Source organism: Ipomoea triloba, chromosome 6 (assembly GCF_003576645.1).
Source record: "Ipomoea triloba cultivar NCNSP0323 chromosome 6, ASM357664v1".
In the NCBI taxonomy this organism is placed as follows: Eukaryota; Viridiplantae; Streptophyta; class Magnoliopsida; order Solanales; family Convolvulaceae; genus Ipomoea; species Ipomoea triloba.
Window position 1 is genome coordinate 8719761 of NC_044921.1, and position 23155 is coordinate 8742915.

General features: G+C 35.7%; 4 protein-coding genes across 6 annotated transcripts; 1 reads left to right on the forward strand and 3 right to left on the reverse strand.

Moving 5' to 3' along the window:
• The first annotated feature begins 1617 nt into the window (after positions 1-1617).
• Positions 1618-3342, forward strand: LOC116023045 (nuclear transport factor 2B). Its single transcript, XM_031263992.1, has 2 exons — positions 1618-2007; positions 3033-3342. The coding sequence occupies exons 1-2, from the start codon at positions 1711-1713 to the stop codon at positions 3105-3107; spliced, it is 372 nt and encodes a 123-aa protein (XP_031119852.1). The 5' UTR covers positions 1618-1710; the 3' UTR covers positions 3108-3342.
• A 6022-nt stretch (positions 3343-9364) lies between these two features.
• On the reverse strand, positions 9365-10811 carry LOC116023438 (glutamine synthetase, chloroplastic-like). Its single transcript, XM_031264440.1, has 6 exons — positions 10558-10811; positions 10365-10389; positions 10146-10183; positions 9923-10036; positions 9736-9770; positions 9365-9438 (listed from the first exon to the last, which is right to left on the reverse strand). The coding sequence occupies exons 1-6, from the start codon at positions 10809-10811 to the stop codon at positions 9365-9367; spliced, it is 540 nt and encodes a 179-aa protein (XP_031120300.1).
• Positions 9895-13455, reverse strand: LOC116022685 (pentatricopeptide repeat-containing protein At5g18950-like). 3 transcript variants are annotated; one of them, XM_031263506.1, is made up of 5 exons: positions 11343-13455; positions 10558-10827; positions 10283-10339; positions 10146-10183; positions 9940-10036 (listed from the first exon to the last, which is right to left on the reverse strand). In XM_031263506.1, exon 1 carries the CDS (start codon positions 13265-13267, stop codon positions 11450-11452), a length of 1818 nt encoding a protein of 605 aa, XP_031119366.1. In that variant the 5' UTR covers positions 13268-13455; the 3' UTR covers positions 9940-10036; positions 10146-10183; positions 10283-10339; positions 10558-10827; positions 11343-11449. The 3 variants fall into 3 exon arrangements, with proteins under 3 accessions (XP_031119367.1, XP_031119366.1, XP_031119365.1); XM_031263507.1 differs by having other exon boundaries at positions 9895-10070; positions 10558-13455; XM_031263505.1 differs by having other exon boundaries at positions 10558-13455.
• An 8218-nt stretch (positions 13456-21673) lies between these two features.
• LOC116023439 lies at positions 21674-22663 on the reverse strand. Its single transcript, XM_031264441.1, has one exon. It carries the CDS (start codon positions 22661-22663, stop codon positions 21674-21676), a length of 990 nt encoding a protein of 329 aa, XP_031120301.1.
• Between the last annotated feature and the right edge of the window lie 492 nt (positions 22664-23155).

A 23155-nucleotide genomic window follows, 5' to 3' on the forward strand; every position in this document is an offset into this window, starting at 1 on the left:
AAGATATTGTTTTATTTAATATTGCTCAATTTTGTATTCTTTTATTTAATACGAATAAAATCATGGTCTTGGTCATATTGCTTTATTTTGTATTTATTGTTATGCATTTTTTATGTTGTTAGTATGCTGCCTTTTTTTTTTTTGAGTTTTTTTCAGCTTTTTGCTTGGTTTTTTTAAATTTCATGATCTTCCTTAGGGAACTTGCATCCATTTACAAACACATGTTCAAATTTAAAGTTTTTGGATCGTTAAAGGCTCCCAAAGGAGTAGATAGCAATCAGCTAATTGGTAAATTCTTCTTAAAATTTTGTTCTATACTGGATGTGTTCTATACTGCACAAACTAATATTATTAATTAATTGGTAAAAAAATTAATAAAGTTTAATTGGTAACAAATTTTTATTTACCAAATTATGACAATAATTAAACCATTATAATTGTGAGAATAATGAAAACAAATTCGGCCTAATTTTATAAGAAAAAATAATTTATTAATTATTATTTACATCAATAATAATAATTCAAATACTTATCTATACTTCTATATCTATACTACTATTAATAAATATAAAATAATCCTTTGTGAAATTTCCGCCCAAATAATAGTAAAGATAAAATGGAAAAGAAAACTGATTTTACTAATTGATTGAAAATATAAAAATATTCTAACGAAAAAAGAAATGGAAATTAGGCAAATTGGAAAGGAAAAGGACATTACTAATTGACTAAAAAATTATTTTTAAAAAACTTTTAAGAAAGTTAATTACACTTTCCTTTTGAAAACTTTAAATTATTTAAACTTAAAAAAAATTAATTAAACATGTATTGTTAGATTATTTATAATAATTACAATTAATTCATTCAACTATCGAGGAGGAAGAAAAAACTAAATGCGATACAGTGAACATGAATATACTTTAAGTTATAAAAATATAATTTCACATATATTAGTGTAATTGACTATTAATAATTGTTTAATAATTATTATGATAATTAAATTAAATATTGATCGTTGAATTTATTTTTATAATAATTATAATTATAATTAAATTATTTCTAATTTTTCCATGTTTATTTTAGTAATAATATAATTACATAAGTCATATTACATATTGATCTTTTTAAGATAATTGTAGACAAACAAGTCATATATTATCAATTAATTGAGTAATACTTTTGCACTAATCTTATAATCAAATAAACGTAGATGTTCAATATAATTTTTTTTTTATAATTTTATCTTTATTTTTATTATCTAAATATATATAATAAAAATTTATATGTGCATCGCACGGGTAATTGGACAATTATTTGCTTTAATTTAAGTAAGGAAAACATCAGAAAACATAATCGGTCCAACAAATTTCATCAATTGCGCTATATAATATTTGATGTTATAATTTATATAATTGTATATCGATCCAAATATTCTTAAAATATTATAACAAATCCATACATGCGAAAATACTAGTATAGATAATAACTCCAATAAACTTACATTAATGAGATCAAGACAAAAGAGTATTAGGTTTTCAACAAAACATACCTGAACCAAACAAGGCCTTAGGGTTTATCACTGAGTCGCGGGCTAGGCTTAGCGTAATGTTGCAGCTAACGCTGAGTGATAAAGGGGGAGCCGGCTTAAGCGTATTGTTTGACTTGCAGAGGAGAGAGAGATAGAGAGAGAGATAAGAGATCGAAATCGGAGAAATGGATCCTGACGCCGTAGCCAAGGCATTCGTCGAGCACTACTACTCCACCTTCGATGCCAATCGCGCTGGCCTTGCAAACCTCTACCAGGACGGCTCCATGTTGACTTTCGAGGGCCAGAAGATCCAGGGCTCTCAGAACATCGTCGCCAAGCTAACCAGTCTCCCCTTTCAGCAGTGCAAGCACCAGATCACCACCGTCGATTGCCAGCCATCTGGACCCGCCGGCGGCATGCTCGTCTTTGTCAGCGGCAATCTCCAACTAGCCGGCGAACAGCACGCCCTCAAGTTCAGTCAGGTATCTATTTCCAGTCCTCTTCGGCTTGATTGTGTTATGCAATTGATTTCAAACTGTCTCTGTGTTTTATCGTGATTTTGGATTATTGTTGAATTTTGGATACATTGAGGGACAATCAAATCTTTATTTGGATGCCTCCATTTTTATGAAATTGTAGATCAGTTACTGATAAAAATATCTCCCTAAACACTAGGGCAACGTTTTTAGTTGCCAATTTTGAAGTTAATTGATCTCTCCTAATTCTAAACTCATGTTTTACCCTGAAATTTGATTTTGTTGGATGATTCTGAAGTACATTTTAGGTATTTCTAGGACTTTGGGAAGGATTTAAAAAATAGATCGTTTCAATGTGTGCTACATCCTATGAATATTTGCTCATTTTTATTAAAAAAACGCTTTGGTTTTGAGTTTTGAGGTTGGAAGGGAGTGGAAATGCAATTGATCTGTCCTTGCCATGCCGGGAACATTTGAATTGGAATTTGATTCAAAACTAGTGTAAGCTTGCAGTTATCTATGAAGTCTTCTTGTTAAGGGAGGCATAAGGGGTGGCATTCATTCTCTGATTCCTACCTCAAATGTACCATGGTGTTCTGAAACAGAGTTACCTGTGAGCAAGTGGTCGAAATTACTTGCTGAAAAAAGAATTAGAAATTGATAATATTAGTGAGATGATGATTTCCCCTTTGACCCTTTAGCCTGGAATATGTTTACAGATGTCTCCTTTTTGTTTATAAAAACCATACTGCACTGTTCTTGTTTACAGATGTTTTTATTCAAAGGTTATGGGACATTTTATTTGATTACAGACAGATCCTGTCAATGCCAAGGATTATATGATGGCATTATTTCATTTACAAAGTCTTGTTAAGCACTCCTTTTTTTTTTTTTTTTTGAATTTTTGGGCTGCCAATAAACTTTGAGCTGTAATCATGCCTTTCAGTCATCTTTCAACGTGGTTTATATGATGGTGTGATTTTTTTAGAAGATCTCTGTATTCAAACTGACTCTTTTGTTTTGGCTTACAGATGTTCCATTTGATGCCGACACCCCAAGGAAGTTTCTATGTGTTCAATGACATATTCCGCTTGAACTATGCATGAAGGGTGGAAATTGTGTCTTGGTTTGTGTTGGCTGAAATGTCAAAAAACTGAACAACAATATGGAAGTTCAGATTCTTCTAGAATTCAGAAGATACTTGTTTCAATATGTTTGTTTTGCTTGTTTGCTTATTCAATTTTGACTAAAACAGACTGTTGAATTTGATGGAAACAATTTGGCTGTATCTTATTACTTTGGCATGCTTAAGAAATGGAAAGGCTGGTTTTCTCTTTTATATGGAATTGTTTCCCGTTTGGTATACACCTCATGCTTTCTTCTTCCTTCATACAACATGGGTATTTTGCCAAATGTTCATAAGATGTTAATCATTGGCACACAAGCTTAATAGACAGAATTATTACATTATTCCTTTGATGGATATGATGGCACATGAATTCATCATTACACTTTCTTTGTGCAATATAACTACTTGTGGACTAATCTGTGAAAGGAAGTAGTAACTGTAAAAGGTGTTTGGAATTGTTGTTTGCTTTTGATTTATTTACAGGAACATACATACCTGGATTCCAAGCTAGAAAGCAAAGGGCCATATGGCCGGTGGTGGAATAATATATAAATATAGATCAACCGGAGCGTATGTGAACACCGATGGCGACCATGACGATGGTGTATATACAGAAGTATAAGATGGCATGAATTAGGATGGAGACCCCACTGGTGTACATGTTTCCAAATTCTATACACCTTGTCCTGGCAGGTATTTGGAACAGCAACCCCGGTGATAATAGGATGAACATCCCCACTGCCACCACCACGGGTCCCCAATCAACGTTCATCATCTCTTCTCTGATCTGGTCTGATCTATCTATGCTAACAACATATATTCAAGCTATGATCTGTGTGCATGTGATATATAGTTATGGCTTCAAGCAACCTAATATGCTATTATATATATACACACATAGACAATGATATAATTTACTTAGTGAAGAAGGAGATGAATGGGAGGGGACTGGGGACTGCAGTTTTGGGTTATTAGTGGGATTTGCTTTTTATCTTAATCTGATGGAAATAGATGTACATGCTTTTGCAAATTATTGAAACATTGCTTTATATTTCTTCATCTTTTTCTTTTTAGGTAAAATATTGTTTTAATATATCTTATTTAACTAAATGAACAATTTTTACAAACTCAAAATTTATAATTAATTATAATATGTACGGGAAACAAGGATTAGATATTTTCATTTAAGAAACATTATTTCATAATTTTTTTTCACAAAATTCTTACCTTAATTTATTCAATTGGAACAAGAAGTCGTCATAATCAGCTAGGGTAGCTTTATATATATTGGAACATGCTGCGTTTTGGGTGCTTTAGCTTTAGGCTTGTTGGGGGAGGTGAGAGGGGGTGGGGGTAAATTAAACAATGATTCATGTAGAAAGCAAAGCTAACTGGTGTTGCTTACCAAAACAATTGATTAAAAGCCTAAACAAAAAGATAAAGGGATTGAAAAGGTGGAGATCGAGGATAAGGAGAATGAGTTAGATAAGGGAAATTATACCATGAAGCATGATCCACGTTGCATTTTGAATTTGGGTCAAATAAGATTCAGATTATGTGTTTGCAGTTAATATATTTCGTACTTGCAATTAACAATTTATAGACACATAACATGATAAATACAATACATAATATCTTAATTACAGACATATAATATATGTGTTTGTAGTTAATATTTTATGTATCTTCAATTTATTTATACACACAAACTCTTAACTGATGCAAGTATATTTTTAGATCAAAGTCCAATAAATCCTGGTTCTTAGTATAACAATAGGTAATAGGTTAGAAAGGGCGTAACCCCGTATAATTATATTTTTGTATTTTATAAATGTGTCACATATGTATATATATTGGTAGATTATATATAAGATTACGGATGAATACAATGATTTTCATTTCACAAATTAAATGAATACAAAGTAAATTTTAATACGAGTGTTTGGACTATATGAGAGCTTGGCGGCTGCCGTCTTGATGCTATGTGTACCGCCGGCTTTCATGTCATAATGGAATGGAGTGTGCACATATAATAATAATAATAATATATATAATAGGTGAAAACTCCAATGTATGGATGCCTCTATAAATTAGTTTGAAGGGGTATTAACATGGGCGGTGGGAGATTAATTAAAAAGAAAGAAAGAAAGAAAGAAATGGGGTCGGGCGATTGGGGAGCGGTGGTAATAGGGGTGGTGCTGTTCGTGCTGTTAACGCCGGGGCTTCTGTTTCAGCTTCCCGGTAACCGGCGGCCCGTTGATTTTTGCAACCTACAGACCAGCGGAATATCCATATTCGTACACACTATTCTCTTCTTTGGCTTTATCACTATCTTCCTTATCGCCATTGGCGTCCACATTAACACTGGATGATTAATCATTCAATCAATTCCAACTCAATCTTCCTTCCTTCATTTTGCATATTAATTCTTCACCACCGTATCAAACGTATCTTCTTCTGATTCTACGTTTAGGTTATTATGGATGTTCCTTTAGTTTAATTTTATGGATTTTTGTAAATGGCCCCTATATTTTGTTTTCTTGCAAGCCCGACATAATTTCTTTGAAACAAACCACTGTCTCTAGAAATTACTTAGCTTTTGTCTGATTGTATGTGTTAAATTTGATTATCAAGTTATTTACAATTTAATTTCTTATATGCTAGTTTAGTACTTTAGTAAATAACATTTATATATTTAAAAATTACATAAAAAAATTATTAAGTACAAAGAAATTGAATTAAAATATTATTAAAAAATTAAAATGTTAAATTAAAGAAAAAAAAAAAAAGTAAAGAACGAAGAGTCAATTTGACCAATAAATAAACACACTATTTTAAAAAAAAAATAAAAAATTTATAAACACTAAGGGTGTGTTTGGTTCATGGGTTTACACACAAGGAATGTGAATCAAAATCATAGTTAGTGTTTGGTTGACAACATTTTTAAACACAACTATGAGATTTCATTACCCCTTCAATTAAAAACCCCATTCCCTAAGTAAAAACGGGTATCATTCCATCTTATTGGTAATATGATTTTTAAGTTTGGATTAATGTTTTTAGATTTTTGTTTTGATTTTTTTGTTCTTATTGGTGCTTTGGATTTCATTATATTAGGATCAATGGTCTTAAATTTTAATTTTTGTATTTTTAGAACTTTTATTCCTATTATAAGGTCATACACTCATACATAACCAAACATCAATATTGGTAATCATTCAAATTCCACCCTACTACTAAACATGTAAAATACTTTCACCATAACCCATTAACATTACAAGTATTTGATTCCCATTCCGATTCCGATTCCCTTGTGCGAACCAAACACTCCCTAAGAGTATTCTGGGTGTCGATGCATAGGGAATGAGTGTTTTTTTTTTTTTTTTTTGGTGAATTTAGGGAATTAGGTGCTAAGCACTAAGTTGGATTGATTCTTTTATGTGAAGCTAGTTCAATTGTAATGAGGTGGAAGTAAAGAGACTAAATAAATCCTTTCAAAAAAAAAAAAAAAGAGACTAAATAAATAATAACTAAATGCAATAAATGAAGAGAGATATTGAAGATGCAACGAAGATAAACGACATCGATCAGTCTAATGACTATCTTGAGCTAATTAAACTAAGGTATAAATGCAGTTTTATCCATCGCGAATGAAGAAATTAGACTAAAGTCCCTATGTCACTTTCGTGATCTGCTGTAGTGTACTAACCTACAAGATTCACTACTCTCATAGTTTACAAGCAAAGCTATCCCACGAAAAACTTATGCAGTTCACCCTATCCACTCGCAAGTTATTCCTATAAGTTGTGAAGGTTACAATAAAGCAATCCAAAGATTAATCCATAAATTCTTACTTAATCCCATAGTATAAAAGCCTAAGGCTAGTTAAGATGTCCTCAATTTCTACGTACTCCCATATATAGTGCACAAATCTATAGCAGCATGTTTGGTTCACGGAATGAATTTTAAGGGAATAGGAATAGTATTCCATAGGGAATAGAATAGGACGGGAATAGAATAGGAATTGTATTCTATTGTTTGGTTAGCGGAAGGAATAGACTTTAGGAATGCAATTTCAGTGTTTGATTAGTTCAAGGAATAGAAATGGAATGTGTTTAAAAGACATAAATACCCTTATAAAAAATGTATTATTATTATAATTATTATTATTATTATTATTATTAATGAACTTATGTATAAACTTTAATGAATATAATGTATTATATAAATGCATATATTTAATTATATATATATATATATACACACACACACACACACACAAGGGTATTTTCGGTATTTTAGTATAAAGGCTATTCCCAAATCCTTGGGAATAGCTAATACCAGGGGGGTCTCTAGGAATGACTATTCCCCCTTCAAAGGGAATAGGTCATTCCCGGGAATGGTATTTTATTCCCGACCTATTCCATGAACCAAACACGTTGTAGGTGTATGGCAATAGTGTTTTCGTTATACACAATTTCTGCTGAAATACAACATAACAAATATATATGCATGGTGTTTGGCAAAAAATTACACACATCAATAATATATCTTACACACAACAATAATATATTAAGAAACAAACACCAAACTAGACAAATAAACAAAATCCATAATCCAAATATAAATATATATTAAGAACAAACATATTCATTACACAAAATATATACAAGATTATATAATGGTAAATATAAGGAAAAAAAGAAAAAATTTATAATTATTACTTTCCCCTCGATCTTATAGTTGAAACTCAAATCTTGCATCCCCCTCTTCTTGTTACAAAATAAAACCCAAACTAATCCTAACCTACCAAGAATTTCTCTTTTTAGAGCAAAGGGGAAGGGGAAAATGGCCTACTATGGCTCTCAAATGGGATAATGAGATTATTTATATGTGTGCCGGGCAAAAATGATATTTTAGGGTTAGGGTCAAACCGAACCCGAAAATAAAGTAATAAAATAACTGATTAGCCCGAACCGATTAACCCAACAACCCGACAGGGCTAGTCCGAAACCGAGCGGGCTAGCCCGATTGACATCCCTACTATAATTGGTGGTCTAGGCCACTTAAGCACTGACTGCCTAGGTCTCTTAAGCGCCGACTAGGCCGATTAGCTATTGTTCTTTTTTATTTTTAAATATGTTATTTCATTCAAAACAACATTATTTTGAACAAAATAACCCTAAATTCTTTGAACTCTTATATTTTTTGGTTAATATTTAATATTCTAGTATTAACTATTAAGTATTTTATAATTATTATCTTAAAAAATTTAAACAAATTTTTAAAAATAAAAAATAAAATAAAAAAATACACGGACACTCTTAGGCACCGTTGGTTAATATTTAATATTCTAGTATTAACTATTAAGTATTTTATAATTATTAGTCTTAAAAAATTTAAACAAATTTTTAAAAATAAAAAATAAAATAAAAAAATACACGGACACTCTTAGGCACCGATTAATTGTCGTCTAGGCACCCCGGGCACCCGAGGATAGCGATTTTTTCAATTATGCCTATTAGAGATTGTATATTTATTAAATCCTTACTGCTTTCAAAATATAAATTTCTTGATTTCAAACTCTAAAATTGTGTATTATTATTTATTAGAAAATATGTAACTACATTAAACATTTAAGATAATAGTATTAGAAAATATGTAACTACATTAAACATTTAAGATAATAGAAAAATAAAAAATGTAACTACATTAAACATTTAAGATAATAGAAAAATAAAAATATGATGTTAGATTATTCATTATTATACATTTTTAGTTCCGCTATTGCTTACTAATTACTATAACGTATCTTCATATTTGTAAATTTCCCCGTTGGGCCCTTACATTTACATACAGCCTTATTGGTCAAGCTAAAGATTCTAAACTGAAAAGTAAAAATATTGTCATTCTTGGCCAAGAATAGATGTAAAATTACAAAGAAAAGCATCATAGGCTTCTTTATTACGGAGTATTAATAATGCAATAAAACTCCAGCAAAGGAACCAACCATTTGTAAGCACAGCCAAGTGTGTGTTTTTAAGGAGTAAATAGGTTCCTTATTTGCACAAATTATAGGAATCAAAGAAAAGAGCAGCACCAGGTTCCTACACTAATATAATAAAAATCAATCTACTCTTGATGATTCACTTCAACCCCTTTCAGACCTTCAATGACAGTTTTTGGGCAGCAAGAGCTTTCGGCCTCGAGTGTAGGATGCCACAGTAGGGTAGTTCAGCAAGTAACACGGTCACCACTCACCACATAGGGATCCATGTTTGAAGCAGGGCGTCGATCCTCCAAATAGCCTATCAAACGAAAGCAAAGGAATAGCACAAAGCATCGCCACTATCAGTATCAATACAAGTGTTTGCTGAAGAACGAACGATGAATGCCCCTCTTTCATACAATGGCAACAAGTCATTTCACAAAACATTTATGGAATGCGGTTCCTCGATGTTAAGAGTCCCACATTGAAAAAAAATAAGAGAGAACATATGTTTTATCCATAGGTTGGACTAGCTAATTGATTGGATTCCATCTTTTAGTGTGGTTTGGCCATGTGCATTATAGCAACTCTCTGCATATCATTTATAGAGTCATACCTTTGCCATTCTTCTCGGTATCGGTTAGCAACTCCCTGCACATCAATTCAAGCAAATCAACAAACAAGCAAAGAGAATTCTCAATTTCCAACAAATAGCCTAATACTAAAGAACATCAAGAGTATGTTAGAGACAAGATACCCAAGAAAATGTGTTGATGCTGGCAGTTTCATGCTTTCCCGTCAACCTTCTCTCATTTCCTTCTCCATAAGCGCTGATGTGATACAGATGGCGAAGCGAGAGATTCAGAATTGCTTTCTTGATAACTTCAAAGCCCCCTTCCTCTCTCATACTCTTGGTACTGAGTGTAGGAATAATTCATAACATCTTCAGACCTAATATCAAATGGCTCCACATGTATAAATTACTATTACTATTACTAAATATCATAAGTATCTATCTATATGTACCTGTAATTGGTGTGGCACCCAGCACCATTCCAGTTACCCTGTGAATTCAAATTGCAAAAGGATGAAAATCACCTAACAGTTTTGTACTTTTGTCAAGGGAGAGGGGGTTGAATTTCACCGTAATGCAATTAAACTACCTCTATAGGCTTTGGATGCAATCAAGTGAGAGAACAACTCCAGCTTGTTCAGTAATTCTCTATAAAAGCATTAAAGACGTACAATAATTAGTATACCAAACAATTGGCTTAGAAGCAAACATATAGCAAATGTTCATATTAAAACCATAAAACACTCATAGTGCAATGGTCAAGAAACAACTTTTTATTTTTTATGTTTCAATTTGTCTATGAAACACTCTATGTTGCTCAACACCCGAGTAAAATAGAAGCTGTGCAAGGAACGGAGAACGTACCATATGTATTCAGCAATGATCTTATCAGTGTATGGAGTAACGTCCAAATTTAGCAGCTGTTCCATCCGGTTCACAGTGCTGTTCTCAGGCTGCAGCGCAAACACTCTGAACTTAGCAGAGCTTTTTACTGCAAGTCTTTTATTTGGTTTCATTACAACAGAGCCCCACACCTTTGAAGCCATTGGAGAAGCCTCGGTTGAGCTCTTGGCTATCCTCATTTGCCATTGGGCAGAAGGAGCTAAAATCTGTGCCATATTCACCTAGTCCCTACTGAAAAAATTTGAAATAGCAAGCATATCATCCAGTGAAAGAAATTAATGCAAAGATGGCTTGATTATAACTTAAAAAGCCAACACTAAGTCACAAAAATAAACAAATATCCACAACTTTCATCTTTACTATGTTATTTCTAAGAGTTACAAATTATTCCATAACACAAGATATCAGAACAAAAAGAACTGTGTTGGGATCCTCAAATTGCGGTCATTGAAAGATGGTAGCCATGATGAAACTGCCATTTCATCAGAACTCAAATAGCTCAGTATTCTCCAGATAACCCAAGTAACACACCAAGAAACGGAACAAAAAAGAACAAAACTGCACATTTCACAAGAACTCAAGCCAGTCACGGGTGCACAATCGAAATGCGAATATCAAATGTGCAAGCATCAAAACGCCAAGAAACGCACAACCCACATTTTTGCAGAAAAAAAAAAAAGAAAAAAAAAAGCCCATTTTGAAGCAGATGATGATGAACGAATCGCTAAAGTCTCTCAAAGTCCTACCCTGTGGTTTGAGCCCACCCTTTTTCGTGGTAGCCAACCCCTTCCCTTGGAAAAATTTCCTTGCTTTGTCAAGCCAACTATGATAGGATAGAATTGGGATCCAGACATCAATCCACCATATCCTTTAAAAACCGCTTTGCTTCCTCAACACGCCCTTCCTCAAAAAGTTTCTTAACTAAAACATTGTACAAGGTACCCGATGGCTGCAACCCCAATTTATGCATGTAAGTTAAAATGAGTAAAGCATCATCCCACTTATCTGCTCTAGACAGGGAATAAATTAGTCTCTCTAAAGTCCTTCCTTGTGGTCTGAGCCTACTCTTTATCATGGTGCCCAGCCATTCTATCCCCTTGGAAAATTTTCCTTGTTTTGTCAAGCCAACTATGATAGAATTGTGATTACATATTGCAGGTTCCAGACCTTGATCCACCATATCCTTCAAAAAACATTTTGCTTCCTCAACACGCCCTTCCTCACAAAGCCTCTCAATTAATGCCTTGTACAAGGTAGTTGATGCCTGCAATCCATGCCCTAGAAGATCATAAAATATTTTTAGACCATAAGAAGCATTTCCACCCTCACAAAAGCCCTGAATTAGGGAATTGTAAGTAATAGCATCACGAACAACACCTTTTCTTCCCATATGTTCAAACAATCTGTACGCTCTCTTAAACATTCCATTTGCACAATACCCACCAATCAAGATGTTGAAGGTTACTGTGGAATCAACAAATCCTTTTTCAAGCATTTCCTTATGCAGCCTTTCTGCCTCCTTCAGATTACCTGTTTTAAAATACCCGTGTATCAGCGCATTATAAGCATACTCGTCTGGAACAAATCTCTTCTTTATCATCTCGGACCATACCTTTTGAGCTTTGCCCAACATATTGCTCTTGGCAAGACTGTGAACTACCGTAGAATACATAACCCTATCTGGAGCATATCCCCTGTCCTTTATATATTCAAAAATTCGAAAAACTTCAAGCTTGTCTCTGTTCTTGCAATCCCGGACACCATGAATAACTTCTTGATAAGTGTATATATCTGGAGAACAATTTTTGGCAATCATGGCAAAGAGAAGAGCTGTCATTCTAAAGAACTCATTGTTCTTGCAAGACTCATAAATCAATCTGTTAAACACAATATTACTAGGGACATGCCCACCTTCCAACAATTGCTGCAGAAGCTCATAACCTTTTGAATAATTCCTATCCAAACAAAATGCGTAGATTAAATACCCAATTGTATCCACGTCGCCTGCAACTCCACAACCCATCATATCCTCATACAGTTTCCAAACAGCATTAGTTTTTCCGACTTTTACCAAACCAGATAGGGCTGAATTCCAAGCATTCAGTGATGGACAGTGCCCAACTCCCTTCAATTCATCAAAAACCATTAGGGCTTCCTCAATCAACCCATTATCACAAAGACACTCAATATACCCCTCCAAACTACTAGGCTCTGGAGCATACTTTGTGCTCTCAAGAAAACTTTTTGCCAGGCTTCCAGCCTTGGCTTTCACAAGCCCAGTAAAAATCACATCAGAGGAAACCGGGTCAAGCAAGAACCCATTCTGAGAACTAACCCAACGATAAAACCGAAGCGCCACCATCACATTCTTTTGTCGCTTCAGAACCTCACAGTACAAATTAGGATCAGCAAAGTTCACACTCGGGAACTCGGATAACAAAGTCTGCTCCCATCTCGGCCGTGTACGTATTATTCTCGAAACATCTTTTGATATCTCACTAAAACGATGCTGCTTACTATCACTAACATGATCCGAATTCAATGAGACAGACCCTTCGCTACCCGCATTAGTTCCTAAAATGCTTAGACTGCGATTCAGGATTGTGGGGTTGGGGCTAGGGTTTTTACGAAGGAATATGTTGGTGAAAAAAGATGGGGGTGGTTTAGCCATTCAATACTACAGATAATTCATCCACTTCAAAAAGGGGATTTCAGAAATTTATACAAATCTTAAACTCACGGAAAAGAAATGTAAGAATGCATACATATATGCGTGTATATGACAGAGGATATGAAGGCGAAAGCTATGGAGGATGAGTTGCAGGAATGGCGGCCATGTAGATCGAAGCAAGTAGGGGATGGGGTAAACGGCAATTGTATTATATTTACCATAAGATACCTAGATTAGACATATTTATCAAAAGACACCAAAATAATTACATGGGTTAGGGGTGAACATAATTACCAAAAAATTTAATAAAATCGAAACCGATAACAAACTAATCGATAATTTCAGTTATCGGTTACAAGACAAAAAAAAAATTTATGTTATTCGGCTATTCGGTTATTTATCAGTTATGTAGGTGTAATAACCACGGTCACTGAATAATTGATCCTATTATATATATATATATATATATATATATATATATATATATATATATATCTTATATAATATAATATGTTATAATATACTATATATACGCATTATTGTACTAGTTTTTCTTATGCGCAAAAAATAGGTGTCTAATATTAATATTTTATATTAAAATTTTAAATTTATTTAGATTTTAGGTATTTAAATTATTGTAAATAATAATAATAATAATAATGTCAAATATTTTTATAAATTTATATTTTAGGAAATAACTAACATATAACTACAATATATAATGTGTTTTTTTTTTTTTTTTAAATTCACGGGGTCTTTCTCTGTCTGTCTAATGGTCCGGCTCCGAGAGGCACAAGAGCTTACTCCCTACAAAGAGAGCTCACTTGCCACTTGAACTATCCCATTAGGTTTATATAATGTGTATATATTATTATTATTATTGAAAAAAAAAAAGAAAATATATAGTGGATGTATATGCATGATAACAATAATGGAAAAGATAATAGAAGTTATAACCGTAGGGGTATATTTGTCTAACATATTGTAAAGTACAACTTTTATAGCATAATGTACAAAAAAAAACTTAACGGAAAAAACAGATATAAATGAAGGGTATAACCTTCGTTCACACTTATTATTATGTTTTTAGATATGTTTTTAGATTAAAAGTAACTAAATAAACTTTCAGTAAGTTTATTTAGTTACTGTATATAAAAGTTTATTTAGTTACTGTTAATATGTATATATAAAGTAAGTAATATATAATAATCATAATAATAATAATAATATTATTATTATTATTATTATTTGTAATATTACTTGGGAATGTTCGGTTATTCGGTTACCGAAATAACCGATTGAGAATCGATTTTGGCCGGTTAAAAGTATATGTTCAGTCAGTTTCGATCGATTATGGAGATTTAAAAAATGTTATCGGTTATTCGGTTATCGGTCGGTTATTAACGTAATCGATCGATATTCACCCCTACATGTCGTTTCGTTACAACTTGCAAAGACGAAAATTAAGGGAAAAGAAATTGTAATTTTATTTAAAAAAAAAATTAAGTGGAAAATGTCAAACACCTTGTATTGAGATGGTATGTAATTATTTGGTTGAAAGAATTGTAATTTCCTCCATCCATGGAATTGAAACTCCTATCTCTCCTCCCCCTCTCTCCTTAGAATTGGAATTATAGAGCAAATAGGAAAAAAAAGAAAAAGAAAAAAAGAAATTGACATCATCACTACCATTACCATTACCATCATCATCATTACATAAGTGTATTTTTGTTTTTATATCACTTCTAAATAATGGAATTTGAATTTTATTTTATTCCTATTTCCCACATAATTACAATTTGAATTATTATGTTTCATCGTATTCAAATTATTTTAGAAAATTTTGAAATTGATATAGTTTAAAGAAAATAGTATTTATAAATATTATATAAATAGTTTTTTCATTTTTATATGTCGGGGCATAGAACCGGGCCTAATTATATTAGTGTGTACAGTCTTACATGTATCCGTAGTTAACTACTATACCGTGTGTTTCCAAAAAAAAAAACTACTATAGCGTGTATGCATGTGCTTTATTATCTAATGCATCTAGACATAAATTAATTAGTAGTAATCGATCTTCAGTCTAAATATTGAAGTCGTAACCTCTCCAGAACCGAGGAGATATAATTCGCAGCTTTAATTTGAGATCAACACTCTCATCAACCTCCATTCTGGCGGCGTTGTTGTAAGAATCGACACCACCGGTTGTGGCAGTGATGTGCTTGGGAAGATGATCCTGATTCACGATCACCGTCCCAACAGACGAGGCGGCGGTTGAAGTAGTAATAGACGGGACCTTATTATAATACCGAGTAGCAGTAATCATATTCGTATGAGTCGCCGGGCTTGTGCTAGGCTTCACCTTGTTGCTGGAGGGTCTATAGAATGGGCGGAGCATTCCCTTAAATCCTTCGCGACCTCTGCGCTTGCTGCTGCGGGTGGAAGCGCTAACTTGCCGTAGCATTCAGATCAGAAGAGTGGAACTTGCAGTGGTGGGTTATATATGATACTATGGGGATTGGATTGTTTAATTAGCTTGGTGGAGGGAGTTGCAGGTGCGAGGTGTTTATATAGCTTAGTTTATGCACAGAATATTATATGTTGCCGTGGACGGTGATCGAGGAGGGATTTAGAGTGGATAAGAATTTAAGCATCGTATTGTAATGGTGCTGTGACATAGTCGATCTTGGTTATTTTGTTGGAAAATAGTGCCACCTTGCCTTACCGCCTTACCGGCCATCAGATCTCACACCCCATTTTTCCACGGGTGATGCTATGCTATGCCACCTAATTATATGGAATCTTTTCTTCATCCAACTTTTCATATATTAGTAGGTCTAATTTGATCATATATTAAAGTAATTGTTATACAAATGCACCAAGGTCATTTTACATTGTGTATCTTGATCCAAAAATTACATACCTACCATTAACATATTACAGTTAATTTCACCGGAGGTCCTTTATTCACTACTACAGAAAACACATTTAATGTCTGAAAAACCGACGTCAAAAATTATTTTGATAAAAAAGGGATACGACGTCGGTTTTAATAAAAAACCGGATGCTAAATTTTTTTTTAAAAATTACGAAAAACATACGACGTCGGTTCGAGATCGAACCACAACGACGTATACAATTTAAAAAATTAAAAAATAAATCTTTCGAACCGACGTTGTATAGAATATAAATTTTTAATTTATTGTTAAATATATCATACGACGTCGTATGGTATATTTAAAAAAATAAAAAAGAAATATATTATATAAGACGTCGGTGTTTTCACAATCGACGTCATATTTATTATTATTTTTTTAAGATCAATATGTCGCCGTTTTCGTTAAAAATTTTTTTTTAAAAATCCTACAACGTCGGTCGTATCGGTAGGGTATTCATAAACCTTACAGGTCTGTTAATTTACTTTCAAATCTGTAAACATCAAAACCACCGCACAAAACCTCCTTATTCTTCTTTGCACATCCACCACAGCTACCACACCCGAACGAAGCCATTCCCGTCGCAGCCAAACGCGACAGATCTGCACCCATCGCACCGCACGCCGCCCTCTGCCACCGCCACCGCGACAGCGCAGCTCCGCCTCCGCCATCCTGCCGCATCCAACCGGTGCCAACGGCCTCCACCGGTAAAAATTATTTTTTTTTAATATATTTAGAATTATTTGTTAATATATAATAGATTTTTAAAGTTATTGTGTATTTTAAGAATTATTTATAATATATTTCGAATTTTAGGAATTATTATGTATTTTAGGCCTTATAAATTAATAATTTCAAATTTTAAGAAATTATTGTGTATTTTAGACATTTAGATTAATATATTCCAAATTTAAGAATTAATGTTAATAAAATTAATTTTTTAATATATTTAGAATTATTTGTTAATATATTACGAATTTTTAAAGTTATTGTGTATTTTAAGAATTATTTATAATATATTTCGAATTTTAGGAATTATTATGTATTTTAGGCCTTATAAATTAATAATTTCAGGAATTATTATGTATTTTAGGCCTTATAAATTAATAATTTCAAATTTTAAGAAATTATTGTGTATTTTAGACATTATAATTTCAAATTTTAAGAAATTATTGTGTATTTTAGACATTATAGATTAATATATTCCAAATTTAAGAATCATATTATATTTTAAAAATTATTGTTAATTTATTTCAAATTTTAAGAATTAATGTTAATATACTTTGAAATTTAGGAATTATTGTTATTATATTTTGAATTTTAAGAACAATTGGGTATTTTAGAATTTATTTTTAATTTTAGAAATTAATGTTAATGTAGTTTAAGTTTTAGGAATTATTGAGAAATTTAAGCATTATAAGTTAATATTTTTTTGAAAGCCAACTTGGCGAATAGATTAAATCAACTCAGAAATAGAGTCAGGGGGGATAGAATCCCAATACAAAGCAGAAGATTGCGAGAAAGCTAACGCCGCAAGAGTGTGAGCCCCTCGATTAGCAGTCCTTGGAATTAAACTAACCGAACAACGAATAAAAGAAGACATAATAGTCCTAGAAGCGTCAATTGAAAAGCTAACATAAGATAAAAGACTGATAGTAGTTGCAGTTAACAAGCTCTTGAGAGTGGAACAATCCGTGTAGATATGCACCGAGGATACCCCCCGACCCTTGATTCATGACAAGGCTTCTTTGCAAGCTAACGATTCCGCCATAAGTGGTGAGTAACAGTTCGAGAGCCTGCTGTTGAAAGCTGCAACGAAGCTGCCATGATGCATCAACACCGCACCGACCGTGGCCTCCTTTGTCTGCTGATGGAAGCCCGCGTCGACGTAGCAAAGCAGCTCCGCATTGTGCTTTGGATGGTTCGTCACAGCTTGGGCCGAAGGCTGACCGTTTGCTGCTGGGTGCACCTGACGCCACGCCTGGACCGCAGCACGAGCCGATCGGCATACGGACTTGGGGAGCGGAAGTGAGCCTTCCCATAGCGCCATATTCCTCGCCCTCCACAGATAGTAAGTAGGGCTACAACAATAAGAAGATCATCCTCTGTTAACATGCCTAACGCATTAGCAAACCACTCACCAAAATCATCCCCTCCCACACTAGGAACATGCAAGGAAGACTCATGCCATACTAGTGATGAAAAATCACACAATAGAAGTGAGTGCATTGTGTTTTCATGCAAGGTACCACATATAGGGCATGCTGGATCAATTTCTACTCTTTTTAAGATCAAGTTAGTTGTAGTAGGAAAGACGTTAGAGAGTGCTCTCCAAACAAAAACTTTCCACTTCGCAGGGCATTTGATTTTCCAGAGATGTAGCCATTTATCAAAAGTGCCCGGGGTATGCACAAATTCTCCAACAATTCGTTTGTAACCATCTTTAACATTATAAATGCCCCTGGGGTCCCCTAACCAAAACCACGAATCCTCATACTCAATTGCAACTGGTACCCTCAAAATACGATTTACGTCACACTGATCAAATATATCTTGAATAATCGAATGATCCCATGTACCAGTTGCTGTGTCAATCAAACCTGAAACCAAAGAACCCTCTAGAGCTTGGGGCATAGCAGTCTGTATCATTGGAACTGATTCATTAGGGAGCCATGGATGACCCCAGATTAAAGTTGTTCCACCATTTCCCACCCTTCTACGCACTCCACTGCAGATCAACTCATGGGCAGCCATGATACTTCTCCAGCAGTAGCTTGGGCAATTCCCTAGGGTGGCATCAGTAAAAGAGGACTTAGGGAAATACCTAGCCTTATAAATGCGAGCCACTAGAGAGTGGGGTCTTGTAAGAAATCTCCAAGCCTGCTTACCCAACATTGCCAGATTAAAAGCTCTTAGATCCTTGAAGCCCAAACCACCAAACTTTTTAGGAATACACAATCTGTCCCACGCCTTCCAGTGTACTCTTCTGTCAGTTCCAGTTCCCCACCAATAATGATTCATGGCCCTCTCAATGGATAAACAAAGTGAGTCAGGAAGTAGGAAAACGCTCATAGAAAACGCAGTCTTAAGGAGAATCTCCTTTCCTGCCTGTGAGATTAATTTCTTACTCCACGATCCAATTCTGTGCTTTATTTTATCCTCTATATAAGAAAATATAGCTCTTTTCTCTTTTCCTATAAAGGATGGGAGACCCAGATATTTCCCAAAATTAGGGGCTTGAACCACACCCAAAACCGTAGCCACCACATCTCTGTCCTCCTCAGATGTGTTCCTACTGAAACACACACTTGACTTGTGAAAGTTTACTGCCTGCCCAGACATATTTCCATAATCAAAGAGGCACTGCTTGATAGCTCCTGCTTCCTGAGCATTTGCTTTGAAAAACAAGAGACTATCATCTGCAAAAAACAAATGAGACACCGGAGGGGCTCCTCTTGCTACCCTACATCCATGAAAATCACCCCTAGCTTCAGCCTGCTGGAGAAGTAAGGAAAGTCCCTTAGCACAGATAATGAATAAATAAGGTGAAAGGGGATCACCCTGACGAATGCCTCACGTGGGAATAACCTGACCAGCATTTGTGCCATTTACCAGAAAGTTATAGGACACGGTGGTGACACACAACATCACCAAATCTACCCATTCCACAGAAAAGCCAATAGCCAACATCATTTTACGCAGGAAGGACCACTCCACACGATCATATGCTTTTGCCATGTCCAATTTGAGGGCACCCCATCCAACAGCACCACATTGTTTCTTATTCAGATAATGGCCTACCTCCGCAGCAATGAGATTATTATCTGTGATGAGCCTATTAGGAATAAAAGCACTCTGAGAGTTAGAAATCACTTCTCCCAACAGAGGCTTCATTCTGTTTGTAATCATCTTGGCCATTATCTTGTAAACCACATTGCAGAGAGAAATGGGCCGAAGGTCAGACAACTTCTCAGGACTGTTCTTCTTAGGGATAAGAACAACATTAGTATCATTCAGGCCGGCTGGAAAAGAACACTCATTCAAACATTTCAACACAAACGAGGTCACATCAGTACCTACCACCTCCCAATAATGTTGATAGAACCCCGGGTTCATGCCATCCGGACCAGGTGCTTTGTCTGGGAACATGGATGACAGAGCATATTGTACCTCTTCTTGACAAAAGGGTTTTAAGAGGCTAACATTTTGTTCAGTAGTGACACGTGGGACAATAGAGGCAACAAACAAATCCACATTGGAAGAGGAGATATTTGAAGCAAAAATATTACGAAAATAGTCAACAACAACAGCATTCAAATCATCACCCTCAACCCACACATCAAAATCATTCTTTAATCTAGATATCGTGTTCTTCTTTTTACGAGCAGAAGCGTACCTGTGGAAAAATTTAGTATTGGCATCTGCCCCACGTAGCCAATGCTGTTTCGCTCTCTGTCTCCAGAAAGCATCTTCTTGAGTCTCCAACCGGCACAGCTCAGTCTCAATACGCTGGTACTCATCAAGAGAATGGGGATCCAACTGACCCTTAAACAGTAACTGTTGCTTCCTTAGAGTGTTAATCTTTTCACCAAATTGGTGAAAATGATCACCACCCCAGTTGAGAAGTCTATCACCACAGAGTCGTAAACAATTCAAAAGCCCAGCATCCCTCCCTTCATGCCACGCCTCCTCCACCTGCCTTCGACACCCTTCATCATAAACCCAGGCCATCTCAAACTTAAAATGCCTGCGTGAGTGTCGTTGTGCCTGCCTCTATCCTTTGACCCCCAAAAAGAGAGCTGAATGGTCAGAATTACGAGTAGTAATATTAGACACGGTTGCCTCCGGGAGAATATGACACCAATATGCTCCTGCAAGAACCTTATCCAACTTTTCCTCCATCCAATCTAAAGTCTCTCTGCCTCTCTCCCACATAAATTGATAGCCATGCAATGGTAACTGGGAAAAACCACAATCCTCAACAGCCTCCCCGAAACCCCGAAGCAGATTATCAGGGTGAGGGTTACCTCCACGTTTCTCATGCTGGAATAGAAGATCGTTGAAATCGCCAACGACCACCCAAGGGAGCGGGGACTGACATGCAAGAGTACGTAAAAGATCCCACGACGCATTCCTCCGACTTCACTCAGGGAAGCCGTAAAAGTCATCCTCCAAACCCCCACTCCAGTGATAGAAACCTCCACATCTACATGATTTGTCGAAAAGCTTAATAATCTCGCTGTATTATTCTTCCTCCAGAACAGAGCCAATCCTCCACTCAAACCAATACTATCAACATAGAATAAACCTTCGAAACCAAGCCTGACACGTAGGCGCTCTGCGTGATCTCGGCCAACCTTGGTTTCCATGAGAAAAATAAAATCGGGCTTCTTACGGGACACCAGGTCCATCACTTCACGAACTATTCGTGGATTGCCCAAGCCACGACAGTTCCAGCTCAGAGTGCTCATGATGAAGGGCGGGTCTGGTGACCAGAACCCGCCACATGCAAGTTTTTTGGCACATCGGACATGACAACATCACTGCCCTGGCACCGAGCCCCTCCACCCGACCCTTCCCTCCGCCTCTTGGAGACCGCCACCACACCCGTCTCCCCTTCACGTCTCCCCGTCGCAACAACAGCCAAAACAGCATTGTTTCGAACACCAGCCGACGCCTCAACAACAGATTCCGCCCGCGGCGACCCGCCAACCGGAACCAGCCAGCTATTACCTACAGCCCTTGGACCCCTACGCTGCCCCGCACGCAGTTCCGGCCCGAAAGGGAATTGATTGACCAGAATTGCTGCTTCCCTTGCTTTCAGACAGAACTTATAGGTGTGCCCCATCATCCCGCAAAAGAAGCAAAAGCTGTGCAATCTCTCGTACTTAAACGTGATCCAGCACCAGGTTCCATCGCGTTTGAGCAACTTCATTCGCCGTTTGATAGGTTTATTGACAGGCAAGGCTACCCGAATACGGTAGAAATCCAACCATGGTGCATCCGAGAACCGATCATCACCTTTTACAAACCTGCCAAGATGATTCCCAATTTGCTCAAGGATTATACTGGATGTATAGCCTATGGGAACATCATGCAGCTGAATCCACATGTCTACTGAATCCAACGGAACCTCCACAGGCAAGACTCCGTCCTTAACTTGTCGGCAGACAAGTGTACAATTATCAAAAGACCATGGACCTTCGTCTAGCACGTACTCCATATCTGATGCATGAAAGAAAACGAACATAAACAAATTCGGATGCAGCTCCGTGATCTGAACGCCCTTGACCGGCTTCCACACCGACGCTAACACCTGTCTCATGTACTCCAATTTCACCATCTTCTCCGTCAGAAAGCGCCCCACAACCGGCCAAGTCTCGGCCACAACAGCCGGCGGGTCCAAATTCTCCAACTGCACTGGTTCGAATGCCTCCTCTTCATCCTCAAGAGCCATGTCGGCCCAGCGTGTCGTGATACCCGCGACCCCAGAATTTGCTGTCGGCGTCGCCATGCAGAGGGGTAACGAAAACCACAGCACAACACAGACCTTCGTAGAACACTAGTAAGTCAAACGAACATGAGATAGCCGGACAGAACGCCAGAGGAAATCCAAGAAAACAACGAAGAAAACCTGGAAAACCCTAGAGGAAGGAAAAACCCTAGTCGCAGCTAGAGAGGAAAAAAAGTTTCTTAAGATGTTATTCCGCATTATAAGTTAATATAATTGAATGTGTTTGTATTTGAAATATTATTGTTGAATTTATGGTATATTTTTGTATTTTATTGAATTGTAAATTATTTTGATATTGTTTGAAATAGTATTGTTATGAAATAATATCAATTTACTATATTAATTTACAAATAAAACTTGTAAGTGATTAGTTAGATTCGGGGTTTGTTTACCGACGTGGTCCTATGTTTATTTATGCTTTGGCTTTATATTCTG

Excerpts from the sequence above, each read along its gene's own strand:
- LOC116023439 (XM_031264441.1), bottom strand. The coding sequence starts at position 22,663 with ATGGCTCTTGAGGATGAAGAGGAGGCATTCGAACCAGTGCAGTTGGAG.
- LOC116023438 (XM_031264440.1), bottom strand. The coding sequence starts at position 10,811 with ATGGCACAGATTTTAGCTCCTTCTGCCCAATGGCAAATGAGGATAGCC. Across the intron at positions 10,184-10,364 it reads TGTTTGGTATACTAATTATT|GGTAACTGGAATGGTGCTGG; the intron begins GTACGTCTTTAA and ends TTGAATTCACAG. Across the intron at positions 9,439-9,735 it reads TACCGAGAAGAATGGCAAAG|GCTATTTGGAGGATCGACGC; the intron begins GTATGACTCTAT and ends TTCGTTTGATAG.
- LOC116023045 (XM_031263992.1), top strand. The coding sequence starts at position 1,711 with ATGGATCCTGACGCCGTAGCCAAGGCATTCGTCGAGCACTACTACTCC. Across the intron at positions 2,008-3,032 it reads ACGCCCTCAAGTTCAGTCAG|ATGTTCCATTTGATGCCGAC; the intron begins GTATCTATTTCC and ends TTTGGCTTACAG.
- LOC116022685 (XM_031263507.1), bottom strand. The coding sequence starts at position 13,267 with ATGGCTAAACCACCCCCATCTTTTTTCACCAACATATTCCTTCGTAAA.